At 49.8% G+C, this 12,836-nt stretch overlaps 7 protein-coding genes across 7 annotated transcripts; 5 read left to right on the top strand and 2 right to left on the bottom strand.

Annotated features, from left to right (window-relative positions):
• Positions 1-86: 86 nt before the first annotated feature.
• N7510_001360 (arsenate reductase ArsC) lies at positions 87-494 on the bottom strand (the record flags this gene model as incomplete). Its single annotated transcript, XM_056973287.1, has 1 exon — positions 87-494. The coding sequence occupies one exon, from the start codon at positions 492-494 to the stop codon at positions 87-89; it is 408 nt and encodes a 135-aa protein (XP_056838404.1).
• An 873-nt stretch (positions 495-1,367) lies between these two features.
• On the top strand, positions 1,368-2,728 carry N7510_001359 (arsenic resistance protein; the record flags this gene model as incomplete). Its single annotated transcript, XM_056973286.1, has 4 exons — positions 1,368-1,677; positions 1,730-1,872; positions 1,926-2,012; positions 2,072-2,728. The coding sequence occupies 4 exons, from the start codon at positions 1,368-1,370 to the stop codon at positions 2,726-2,728; spliced, it is 1,197 nt and encodes a 398-aa protein (XP_056838403.1).
• Positions 2,729-3,461: 733 nt separating this feature from the next.
• Positions 3,462-4,469, top strand: N7510_001358 (uncharacterized protein; the record flags this gene model as incomplete). Its single annotated transcript, XM_056973285.1, has 4 exons — positions 3,462-3,665; positions 3,720-3,824; positions 3,873-4,218; positions 4,282-4,469. The coding sequence occupies 4 exons, from the start codon at positions 3,462-3,464 to the stop codon at positions 4,467-4,469; spliced, it is 843 nt and encodes a 280-aa protein (XP_056838402.1).
• Positions 4,470-5,355: 886 nt separating this feature from the next.
• N7510_001357 (arsenate resistance ArsH) lies at positions 5,356-6,350 on the bottom strand (the record flags this gene model as incomplete). Its single annotated transcript, XM_056973284.1, has 2 exons — positions 5,356-5,775; positions 5,829-6,350. Coding segments are annotated over 2 exons (942 nt in total), but the record flags the coding sequence as incomplete, so codon positions are not given.
• A 427-nt stretch (positions 6,351-6,777) lies between these two features.
• On the top strand, positions 6,778-7,476 carry N7510_001356 (bZIP transcription factor; the record flags this gene model as incomplete). Its single annotated transcript, XM_056973283.1, has 1 exon — positions 6,778-7,476. One exon carries the CDS (start codon positions 6,778-6,780, stop codon positions 7,474-7,476), a length of 699 nt encoding a protein of 232 aa, XP_056838400.1.
• A 1,491-nt stretch (positions 7,477-8,967) lies between these two features.
• N7510_001355 (uncharacterized protein) lies at positions 8,968-9,990 on the top strand (the record flags this gene model as incomplete). The annotated part of the gene is made up of 1 exon (XM_056973282.1): positions 8,968-9,990. The coding sequence occupies one exon, from the start codon at positions 8,968-8,970 to the stop codon at positions 9,988-9,990; it is 1,023 nt and encodes a 340-aa protein (XP_056838399.1).
• Positions 9,991-10,917: 927 nt separating this feature from the next.
• N7510_001354 (uncharacterized protein) lies at positions 10,918-12,784 on the top strand (the record flags this gene model as incomplete). The annotated part of the gene is made up of 2 exons (XM_056973281.1): positions 10,918-11,160; positions 11,216-12,784. 2 exons carry the CDS (start codon positions 10,918-10,920, stop codon positions 12,782-12,784), a joined length of 1,812 nt encoding a protein of 603 aa, XP_056838398.1.
• Between the last annotated feature and the right edge of the window lie 52 nt (positions 12,785-12,836).

The following is a 12,836-nucleotide window of genomic DNA, read 5'->3' as shown; positions in this document are numbered from 1 at the left end:
CGCTAATAAGAGCCATACCACCATAATGCTATATTTAGAAGTGCGGTTCACGACTACGACCCTCTGTGCAGCCTCTTCAAGTGACATCAGCAAGAGGTCCGGAGTTCAGTAATAAGTCTCTCAATGCGATGACGAATTTCGCGACGGATAGTTCGCACAGCGTCTAGGCCCTCGCCGGCGGGGTCATCAAGTTGCCAGTCGAGATAACGCTTGCCAGCGAAGAAGGGGCAGGCGTCGCCACAACCCATAGTGATAACAACATCGCTGGCTTGAACCGCGTCGGCGGTTAGAATCTTGGGTTTTTGATTGCTGAGATCGATACCTTCTTCGAGCATGGCTTCGACGACGACGGGATTGATGGAGTCGACTGGGGCAGATCCGGCAGAGCGTACATTAACGGTGTCACCAGCGAGATGATTAAGGTAACCGGCGGCCATTTGGGAGCGACCGGCGTTATGGACGCAAACGAACAAGACACTGGGCTTATTAGCCATAAGATGCTTTTCGAGTGATCGGTTGGGCGGTCGTTGCAGCGCAGCTCGTTGAATGTGAGGGGTGAGGTTATCAGGAAACAGTACTTGGCGAGGAGGAGTGGGAAATGCCTTGACCCGAGAAAAATAGTCGTACGCCTATGCCTCAATTCTTGTCAAATTTGCGAAAGAGGCTAAATAGAAGGGGCCCTTGGAGTTTATATATACCACGTGCTAGCTTGCAAGGGAAGAAAACTAATGACCTACTGATCTAGAACATTCTCCCATCTAGGGAAAGGTTGTTTATTGCCCCATGACTTATTATAAGTGTTGACTTGGGGACTTTGCGAATCGTAGTCGCAGTGTATACAGCGGTCTCATCTTAAATAGAGCTAAGCTCTTATTGCAGGATTCGAAATCGTAGTTTTAGATCTTCGGTAGCGAGCAATTGGCACAGCAGAGCCTGACTCTATTGTAGGCGGATAGTTCGACATATCTTTTGTCCTACCCTGTTATGCAATATGTATGTCACTCCAGCCTTGCTACTGGCCACTAGAAAAACACTGACATTTTCATCGATGACAAAGCAGGGGCAAGCCCGGACAGAGCATTGAGAGCATGTCACTGCCTGGTTATGATTGGCCAAGATTAGCAGACTGTCACTCGTCCAGCGTGATTGGCCACCCTGAACTGCCTCTGTTTGCTAAATTAGGAATAGCGCATAATCTTTCACTTCAAAGCAAAACGTTACGTTCTATATATTTTGCTGGCTGCTCTCGTGTGCTTGTTAAATCTTCGGAAATCACTCTCGCATTTTTCAATTTTTCTTTTTGAATTTCTCATCGAGCAAAACGCATTCCCAGAAAGTGTCTCATACACAGGTTGCTGGTCCTAGAGATGGCCACAAGTCCTCAGACAGATCTGCGTCAAAAGGCCCAACCGCAATCTCATCATAATACATTGAATGATCACTTGGCAAGTATTCCAGTCGAGGATACAGCAAAGGATGTCGAAAAGCAAAAGGGGAACGAGCCGGAAGAAACCGCGGCTAAGCAATCCGCCTTCAAAAGTCTTGGCTGGTTAGACCGTTTTCTAGCCGTATGGATCTTCCTTGCGATGGCTGTTGGAATCATCCTGGGGAACTTTGTGGAAAATGTAGGTCCCGCCCTTCAAAAGGGCAAGTTCGTCGGGGTGTCTATTCCAATCGGTATGTATCTTCGAACCTATTAGCAATGCAGCGGCCGGCTAACCTTCACAAGCGATTGGTCTCCTGGTCATGATGTACCCCATTCTCTGCAAAGTGCGGTACGAATCTTTACATCATGTCTTCCGAGAGCGGGGGATCTGGGTCCAGATTGGGTTCAGTATCTTTGTAAATTGGATTATTGCTCCTTTCTTGATGGTGAGAAGCTTTCGACTCGTTATGGTAACGTTTACTGATATGGTATATTCTAGCTAGCATTGGCATGGGCTTTCCTACCAGACAAGCCAGAACTTCGAGAGGGCTTGATTCTCGTTGGATTAGCTAGATGTATCGCCATGGTAAATTTACCCTTCCATTATGTTGTGCTGGAAGAAAACTAATATATCCTTGCTAATAGGTTCTTATCTGGACTGGTCTCGCTGGCGGCGATAGTGAATACTGCGCAATTCTCGTCGCAATCAATTCATTGCTACAAATGGTGCTCTTTGCTCCCTTGGCTGTCTTCTTTATCAAAGTCATTGGCCACTCGAGCAGGCAAGTCACACTATCTTATTCTACTGCTGCCAAGAGTGTTGCAGTCTTTCTTGGCATCCCTCTAGGTGCCGCAATTGTTACCCGCTTCACCCTTCGAAAGATTGCTAGCCCACGTTGGTACGACCAGGTCTTCCTAAAGTGGGCAGGCCCGTGGTCACTTCTTGGACTTCTCTTTACAATCCTTGTGTTGTTCGCATCTCAGGGTCACCAGGTGGTTCATCAAATCGTATCAGTAATCCGAGTTGCTGCTCCGCTCATCGTCTATTTTATCATTGTCTTCTTCGTCACTCTTCTTGTGACTTACAAGCTCGGGTTTGGTTATAAGTTGGCTGCCACTCAAAGTTTCACCGCTGCTAGCAATAATTTCGAACTTGCTATTGCTGTTGCTGTCGCAACCTTCGGTGCTAATAGCAACCAAGCGCTTGCCTCCACTGTCGGGCCGTTGATTGAGGTACCGGTACTGCTTGGCCTTGTTTATGTTGTCAAGTTTATAGCCAAGCGAGCGGGCTGGAAGGACTGAGAGTCAGTTAAGGCACACATCCCGTCCTGGGAGTTGCTTTCATATCCATTTGTCGATTAGAGAAAGCTATTCTGAATAATATAAGGGCAGAGGTTTACCAGCGTACAGTAATAGGCAATCATAATACTCAAAATGTCACCAAAATTTGTCTGAATAAGCCCGTGCATGCTCCATATGACATCCCAGGTGACAGGGACTAATTTCTAATTCAGATGATTCTGGTGACATATCGATGTGCCGTATCCCTACTGTTTGCTCCGGGCAGATACTTACAAGTCAGCGTGGTTTGTAGTCTTACACGCTAAGAATTCCGGGAAACCTAAAGAGATGCGACTATTCATTCGAGATAATCAACCCCAGCGTACTAGAATTATCATAGACCTAAATATTATTATCTATCAGTCTACTTTACGGCCCAGCGTGTTGCCATTCTCTATAACACAATCTTGTTGATAATCATTTCTATTTGCGGGTGAAGTTGGTGACATCGACTTGGCAATTGGTGACATACCAAAAAAGTAGATTGCCCAATCAGCGGGTGAACAGCCTCCACCCATCTCCACATTGGCGCTATGGACACTGAATCACTAAAATCTTGAGCAATATAGAGTAATATAAATAAGCCCAAACGGTCGAGTTGTGGAAATCTCTTTTTGAACAGCAAATTGTTTGATATTTGAACTTGCATAACCAAGTTCCCCATTTCTGCCCTGCTGAAGCAGATACCTACGTGATGAATTCCGAAGATACCTACCGTTCTGTGCAAGAGCGCTACGCAGATGTTGCGAATCATGCTCTCCCTGATAATCAGGGAGCCTATGAACGAAACGTCGCAACCGCATTCGGGTATGATTTAGAGGATTTACGCTCTATTCCCAACAATGCGAATCTAGGTGTCAGCTGTGGGAATCCATTAGCAACGGCCAATATTCGTGTGGTACGGTATAGCCAGTGATCGTCCTCCTCTACTGATATTGATATCTATTAATAGGGCGAGACTGTGGTTGATCTAGGTAGTGGCGGAGGTCTTGACGTTTTGCTCGCCGCAAAGAAGGTTGGACCGGAAGGAAAGGCTATAGGTATTGATATGACGAAGGTATGCCGACCATTCTCCGCTAAATAGCTGGTTTTTCTCAAATCCTAGCAGGATATGCTAGAATTGGCACGTCGAAACGCAAGAAATGCTGGGGCCTCTAATGCGTCGTTTATCGAGGCGTTCATTACTCGTGTCCCGTTACCGTCATCCACCGTTGATTGCATCATAAGTAACTGTGTGGTGAACCTGGTGCCTGAATCTGAAAAACCCCTTGTGTTTCAAGAGATGTTTCGCTTGCTGAAGCCGAGGGGTAGAGTTGCAATCAGCGACATTCTTGCAACGAGAGAACTTCCGATGGAGATAAAAAAAGACCTCTCCTTGTATGTTGGCTGTATAGCTGGGGCTAGCCAGGTCAGCGATTATGAAAGATACTTAAAAGATGCGGGGTTTCAAGGTACTAACTCTATCAATTGTCTTCTTTTTTGTAAACTGATCTCTCGCTGACACAAGTTTACAGATTCCTTGATTCTGAACACCAACAGCGACCTGAATATCTACAAGGACATGTGGCAAACGGAAAAGGCTAATAACTCCGGCTCCACCGGCTCGTGCTGTGATTCTGGGAGACTTAGTTCATCTATGGAGACAGAGGAATTGCCAGACGTAGATTTCAACTTTTGGACTGGTGAGATAACCTGCAAATAAGTCACTAAAGATGCACCGCTGATCACAAATCCGGTTTTTCCACTCCAGGATCTTTCAAAATCTTTGCTATAAAGCCTGACACTCAAGGTTGAGAAAACCGCGAATTGAACGCACGCCATAAATCTCCCTCCTGATGAAGATAAACTACTCAACATAGTTTAGAGTGACAAATGGATATCTAGGTGGCTTTGAGTTGTGAATCATGAGACTTCATTATTTAATACCTAAATAGTGCAGGCTAAACAGAATCCTGCTGGTGATAATACCTTCAGCGATTGACTACACATGCTAAACTCTCACCGCCGATTCTACTCGGCATGGTCTATTATCTTCAATGACTCTGCATATTATACCCTGAGTTCCCAGTTTCCGCTGTCGATCCATCGATTTCTAATTGTTAGTTCGACAGCCGCCAGCAAAGGCCTGAGTGATAGCTTTTGGACCAATAAGACATATGCTCGAATAGACGGAATCAGCGCGAAGGAATTGGCAATGCTAGAGCCTGAATTCTTGTTCAAGTTGGAATGGAAAGTTGTTCCAGAGCCAGAGGTGCTAGATATATGCTTCCAACATCTCGCTGATAGGTGTGAGGGCTTCAAGATCGATGATTCAAACCCCAGCTCTTGCACGCGTAGGTCATATTGATAGGCGAGACAAGTCTATTCCTAAGAGCGTTGTTTTGGAGCGAGGGCATAAACGGTGGTCCAAGCCTTGATCAGAATACAACCATTAATGGAAGAGTACGCTTCGTCTATTTGGCCAAAGTATTTTGTCTTTTCTCTTCGGGCTATTATGAAAGGAAACAATGAGATAGAGGACGAATTTAAGGCATCCGCAAAAAGTTATTTTACTACGACTGTCTATACGGCTATTTATCATCCACTATTTACAACATATCTTGACTCATTACAACCGTATGAGGATTCTTCTTTTCTTCCTTTAGTCTCTTCTCCTCTCGTTCGCTGAAACGATCGGCAAAAAGCTCGAGGTGGGGTCGCATCAGGATTGTATATTTGACAAATTCCTCCATACAATCCACCAGACGATCCCGGTTACCACTAGGCATGAGCCGTTGATCCCCTGGTTGACCTTCATCCGGAAAATGTGTGTACGCCTTCGGAATTGAGGACTGATTCGTAATAGTAAACATACGCATCCAGCGACCAAGGATACGCAAGGAGTTAACCGCATTAAACGATTGCGATCCACCACACACCTGAGCAATGGCAAGCGTCCGGCCTTGAGTCGGACGGACACTTCCAGTGCTTAAAGGGATCCAATCAATCTGGTTTTTGAACACTGCAGTCTAGTGTCGAAGAATAAAAACAAAATGAGTATTTATAACATCAACCTTAAAACAAAGGATAAAAGAAAGGGATTACTAACCAGATTCCCATGCTGCTCGGGTGAAACCCAGATGTGCCCATCACTCCAATTACTAAGTTCTCGAAGCTCCTGTACTTTAGGATGTCCATGGTCGCTATCATTCTTCATTGGAAGACCTTCAGGATCAAAGATACGCACATCACAGCCGAGTCGGAAAAGGATTCGGGAAGCTTCAAAAGCAACCAGCCGCGAATATGATCTTCTCCGGAGACTGCCATAAAGTACTAGGACCTTGACCCTTGCATTCGCAATTTTGAGGCTACTCTCAGCAATGTCCAAAGCTGTGGTCAGCTCGAGACCATCGACCCAGTCTTCTGATGTATTGTCGCTCAGGATGAATGGCCGGTACTTTTGACGAATATTGGAATCATCTTCACCTAAGCGTAAGGCCAAAGTTCGGTAACCAGAAACCCATGGGACTCTATCTGGGCCGCCAGTTTGGGCGGTATCTGCTACCACTTGTTGAGGAATTGTGGAAAATAACACCGAAGATTTCTGGCGAGGCAGAGGTAGTCTTGAGTAAGGCAATAGCTTGAATGTCGAAACAAAATTTGGCGTAAAGCAATTTAATCTTGTAGAGCCGACAACTAGCATAGCGCTAGGTAAAAGAAAACAACAGAGATGAGAAAAAAAATTCCTCAGCACATTCTTATCAGTATAGATGCTAGTATGTCACCGGCGAATGATGATTGGATGCACGTCTGCGGACGGTGGCGACTAATGCGGAATAGCTGTTGATTATGTTATCAATTCCCTCGACGTACTATACCTCCGAGCCGGAGAAAGCAGTCAAAACTTCACTGGCTCGCCTACTCGGATCGATGCAAGGCGCGAGAATTGCTTTCAGCCTTATCTATACTCGTACCCTCGAGGATATTGTTTCCTAGTCCTGACAAGAATAAAGACAGGGACCACTGCAAATATGAGAGAGTGTCGCCCGGCCGCGTTGGCTCGAATCCGCGAAAACCAGCGGCGTTCTCGTGCACGGCGCAAGGAGTACACCCGGCACCTTGAGGAACAACTACGGTCATTCCAGAGTCTTGGTGTAGCTGCGTCGCAGGAAGTTCAAGAGGCAGGGAGAAAAGTCGCAAAAGAGAATGCCCTCCTTCGATCGCTGCTGATATACCACGGCGTCTCAAAGGAAGAAATCAAGAAATACCTGGAATCGCAGGCGACCTATATTCCACCAATAAGCTCCTTGGCGCCAACAAATTCACACTCGACTGTGGTGCCAGGTGATCCTCTTATGAAATGCCGCGATGCACGCACATCTCCTAGCCGGGAGGTAAACAGTTCGCCACTTGAGCTGGTTACTGCCGGGGCTCAACGTTCTCTATCAAGGTCAGGTACAAAAGGATATATCGGTCACAATATCGAAGGCCCGAGTGCAGAGCGATCGGCTGCACTCAGTTCCCGCACAGCCGAAACCGTGTCTAAAGCGCAAGATGTTGGTGGCGCCTCGAATATAGGGCAACTCACATCTTGCGAGAATGCGGCTAGAATCATAGCAAGTCTGCGAGACTATCCAGATATCCATGATCTGCGATCCGAACTTGGTTGTGACTCGGAATCAAATTGCATGGTAAAGAATATGTCAATTTTCGATGTACTCGATAAGTGACAAATACGCAAAGAGGAAAGCAAAATATTGGACTATGATTCTTATAGATAAGTAGCTGATTAACTTTTTAAGTCACTATTTGCGTTGTTTGGTACCGAGTAACCCTCCCAGACTGTCACTTGGACGCGGGAAGTGGCAGAGGAAAGTGACCTCGCCAGATTCTCGAGGCCCTAGGCCTCTCTGGCTCTGGTGTTTGACTTGTTTGCATAGCCATGGAAATTTCTAATCGCCTTGGATCGCCAATGCAGTTACAAGACAGAGAAATGTATTATATTTAGACTGGTGATCGACGAGCCTAACTGACAAGCCGGAGTGTCAGCAAGGGAAGATGCGACCTCAACAAGGGGTCTGTTTGTTGAGCAGCTTAAGGATTTGGTCCGCGGATCTCATATTGTGGAGAAGTTCCTTGAGGTATCAGAAGATCTCAGAAACAAGTAATAAGCACAGGCGTTACGCGAGGGGGCGGTATTAAGTGTGTCGGGAAACTGAGCAGACGTAATTCCTATACGAGCGGCACCAAGCGGGCGGCGTTCCAGCCCAAAACACCATAGCAAATGGAATATTTTACAATTTGACATCTCGACAACCATGGCCTATCTCGAAGTCAAATTGTAAACCGAGGCCTGTGGTCTGGTATGCGGATTAGTGATGAGGAAATATTTATGTAAAGCTGATTGTGCAAATTCAAAGGTATTATGGACAGAAGATGATTTAATGAGCTTTGACTTGATGCATGTTACTTCCTATACTAAAATTGCCTATCTGCTCACATATAAATATAAATAAGGGGTAAAATAATTTCGAATATTGCTGTATCACTGCTGCGCCTTGTTACCGCTTGCGGGGCTGAGTCGTGTTGAGGAACTTTGTCGTACAGCCTTCCGTTCCGAAAACCCGTTGGGCCACCAAGGCGAAGTACGACACTATACGAGGGAGACAACGAACAAGCCAATCATTTATAGTGGTCATGTCTAACTAACAAACTCACTTCTTCTTCTCCTCCTTGTTAGTGAGCGTATATCCTCTGGTTTAGCGCACAAGGCTGTTTTGCTCTGATGCGCGAGGCGTTTGAACACCGCTTAACTTGCCGCTTTGCGTCAGGACCTGCGGCGCCAAACCAAATCCGCCTCGTCGGAATAATTACCCCGTCTTTGTTCTTCACACGAGGCGTGTCGGTGATCTGATCTGCCCTCACCCTGGTAATGACCATCAGCCTTTTTATCAATAACTCTTTTGAGGCAACCCCCGGTCCGCCTTGGTTTCAGCCCTAATATCCGCGGCTTGTTACTCCAAGGGTTTCATTATGACCTTTTATTGCTAACGCTGAGGCCGCCTGAGAGAAGGCTGTGAAAAAGATATAAAGATGGGGATGTGTCCGGGGTGACCAAGAGTCTACCAAGACCTTCCAAACTCCTTCTGGAACGCTGTCAGTCGACTATCATCGAGAGTATACTTTCCCACAACCCTACCGAGTAGATCCATACCATACCAATGTTTGCCAAAGTCATCCCGCCACCCAAGTGGTCCTCCTTCCCTGCCAGCCGACTCATGCATCGCCGTGGCGAGTCCGAGCAAACCCCACCCAGCAGTCCGGCCATGATGAGCAACCGGCGCTCCAGGATGCAGCGCCGGAGCCATGAGAGCTCGCTTTCCTCACGCAGCTCCGTCGGACCGTCATCATCAGTCTGGTCGCCGCCGCCCTACACACCGAACGCGAGCAGCCCCAGCCAGCCTCAGTCGCCAGAACTCCAAGCCGACGGCGACGAGCGCTACGCCTTCCTGAAGGACTTCGACACCATCTTCCTGGTAGACGACAGCTCCAGCATGCGCGGCGAGCGCTGGCAAGAAGCCGAAGCGGCCATCGCCACCATCGCGCCCATCTGCACGCAGTACGACGGTGATGGTATCGACATCTTCTTCCTCAACCACCGCCGCGAGGTTCCGCAGGGCGTCTACGATACGAACGAGGGTGCCTACACGAACGTAACCACCGCGGCGCAGGTACAACAGATCTTCAGCAGCGTGCGGCCGCGCGGCGCAACACCAGTCGGCAAGCGCCTGTTGAACATCCTGACTCCGTACCTCGCGGAACTCGAGCGCCTCGAACACGCCGCAACCAATGCCTCCCGCCGCGGCGACGGGCAGCGAGCTGCGCAACTGGCCGCCCAGAAACCGAAGCCGATTAATATCATCGCGATCACGGACGGCGAGTTTACTGATGATGCCGAGAGCATTATCGTTCAGGTTGCTCGCAGGCTGGATGGTAAGGACTGCAATGCGCTGCCGTGGCAGGTTGGGGTGCAGTTCTTCCAGATTGGGAATGATGAGCGCGCGACCAAGTACCTGCAGCAATTGGATGATGATCTAGGGGGTTGGTGCCACCGGAAGAAGATGCGGGACATCGTTGACACGGTGCCTTGGCGGGGAGGGCAAGGGAAGACGCTGAACGCGGATGGGATCTTGAAGTGTGTGCTTGGGGCGGTGCATAAGAAGTTGGATCGGACGAGGGTGTAGTGATTCTGTTTGTATCTATTATCGATTACTTTCTTCTAGTATAGCCTAATTCGGGAGATAGACGTCACTGCTCGCCCCTGCTGATCGTACCTTGCGTTGCAGCTCCACTGCGAACCACGGCTCCAGTGGTTCCCGGCATGTTGATGGCAAGAATCAAGAATTACCCCTGAACGGGGGAACGTCAGCCAGGAATTCATTCATCGTAGTCATCGTAGTAGAGTTCGATTCTTGCTCTTCCTCTTATCGCCCCGATCACCACCTCATTCTCCTGATCGGCCGTCCGATCCCCCCAGCAGTCGTCACAGCTCCCCCGCGGCGCCGATCGCGGAAAACGCATCTTTTCTCTTCTTGGTTTGCCTACCTTTTTTTTTCTTTCTTTGTTTCTTTCTCTTTCGTCAACATCCGCCCTGTCCTCAATCATTCTCTTGTCCGTTTCATCGGTCGCGCCAACACCACCGTCTCACCTATTCTTATCTCGTGTTCCGGCCTAAGCGCCGACACTACGTCCCCCCGTCACACCCACTCACCACGCCCATTGGCCCGGCGTGTCGCCCTGCACTGTGCCTGACATTAGCCCGGAGCGTCGCGCTTCCTGAGGCACCACCGCCGCCGCCGCCGCCAGCCACTGTTGTTGTTTCGGGTCATGGCCCAGGGTCGTGAAACCCGAGCTGAGAATCACAACAATCGGTAAAATTAGAAACGGCCTTGGTTGTTTGTCTGGCAGCCTTTCTTATATTAACCTTGCGCTGGGCTCCTCCACTTCCGTCTCATTCTCATCCACTGTACTATACCTTCGTTTCTTGTTTGTGCTCTTTTCTTCGCTCTTTACATTGCATTGCATTGCATTGCTTGCATTTTCTGCGTTTCTGTCCACTCTTGCTGCGCCATCATTCGTTTCGGCCAGCGCTCTCTCTCGTTTTCTTTTCCATGCTCTCGACCACCCTCATGACTTTTCTACTCACAACCAAACCCAATGTCCGCTCAGTCAAGCTGCTCGGGTCATGGGATAATTTCTCCAAGCCCTATGCCATGGAGCGCGACCGACGCGTCGGTGCCGGTGTGTGGCGCGGGTGCCATACTTTCACCGATATCATGGGCGACGGGCCGCCAAATGATAAATCGCAGTGGCGGACCGGAGGGTTGAAGATGGGGGCTACCTATTGGTACTATGTGGGTGTCTCCTGTCTACGTCAATGGCTGGTAAACTAATAGCTGGGGAATATAGTACCTGCTGGACGACGACGTCGAACACTTCAACGAAGCCGAGCCCGTCACCACCAAATGCCCTCTTCTCCCAGGCCAACCCGTCAACGTCCTGAACGTTCCCATTATCCTGCCCGACAGTCGCTCTCATGGTCGGTCGATGAGCAACAGTTCGGAAAAGTTCGATTATCGGACAATGAACCCGGAGGACAAGTATCTGAACCCGCGCAAGCCGCCAAAGCCCACTCTGCCCCGGATCAACACGTCCAAGCCGCAGCGTGCTGCCACAGCCGCTACCAAGGCCTCGCCGCGCAATGCGGATATGGTTCACCGGAGTGCGTCCCAGCCGAGCAGCGCGGCTCGCAGGAAAAATGGGAACAAGGACGCGCGCTCTGTTTCCCCGCCGCGCTCGCGGGGTCTGCGCTCCGCGTTTCGAAATGCCAATGAAGATACACCCAAGCGACCCGATCCCGTTCAGCAGGTCAATGCGCAGAGCCTGGCGCTTCTGCAGAATGGCGCGGTGGACGAGCACCGCAATGGTGTCGGTCCAGAAACCCACGTTCCGGCCACGATCCAAAGTCGTCGCGCAATGAAAGCTGGCGCTGGGGATGCTGGTCGAGCTGCTTTGACCGTAGAAACCCGCGGGCAGCAGCAGCAGCAGCCCAAGCAGCCCAACAATTCCAATGAAGGGTCCTCTGGCGGTCTGTCAACCCCGACGCGCGTGGACACCAAGGAAAAGAGACTGCCCACGCTCCCGAACACGCCATCGTCTGTCATGGACGAGGCGGTGCGCGCCATCGACGAGACAGACAAGGCGATGAACGCCGAGGTGCTCCGCAGTCACTTCTCCAGCTTGACAACTGTCGAAGGTTCAACGCAGTCGCGGTTCGTGGCGGAACAAAGCCGCTTCTCCGAATGGAGTACGGATACAGAGGAGCACGCCTCGCCCGAATTCGTGAAGTCCGCCTTGACCTTCAACGATGTCCGCGCCCACGACAAAACCCACACCTACGGTGGTCCTGTATCTCCCGCTCTGGAAACAGCGAGCACCTGGAAAACACCAGATCTCTCCCTCCCTGCCGATTTCGCAACAAGCACCGACCCAAACACACCGCACCTAACCGTGCACTCCAAGCCCTCGTCCCCCAACTCCGCACTAGACGACATCCCACCGTGGAACTCCTCGCTCCCGCAACTGGCAGTCTCCCTCTCCGAAGCAGCCAACCTCGACGTCGACGTCGTATCCGGTCTGGGCATCGAGAACCTCGACGAAGTAGAAAGGAATCCAAAGCGACACGCCGCGCTCTTCAGCGCCATCGAATCAATGCAGGCTCTTGCGCTCGCGCGCAGTCGGAGCTCATCCCCGATGATCTTCTCGGAAGAGCAGGAGAGGGAGTTTGGTGCCGCTGAGCAGACTATTCGCGATAGCCCGCAGCTGGGCGAGATTCGGTCACTGAGACCCAGTGCTGTCGGGGCGTCGCTGCATCCTGGTGGGGCGGAGCATGGGAAGACCACCATGCAGGAGCTTATGGATGAGTTGAGCTATTTGAAGAATGTGATTCAGGCGGAGATGGATGGGGAGCCGTTTTAGGTGGTTGGGTTGGGGGGGTGTACTATTGGTCTATGTATCACTTCTAGCGCTG

This window comes from Penicillium lagena (genome assembly GCF_028827675.1).
Source record: "Penicillium lagena strain IBT 129212 chromosome Unknown utg000001l_segment0_segment0, whole genome shotgun sequence".
Classification (NCBI taxonomy): domain Eukaryota; kingdom Fungi; phylum Ascomycota; class Eurotiomycetes; order Eurotiales; family Aspergillaceae; genus Penicillium; species Penicillium lagena.
The sequence above is the reverse complement of the archived record's forward strand: the minus strand, read 5'-3'. Positions and strand labels throughout refer to the sequence as shown.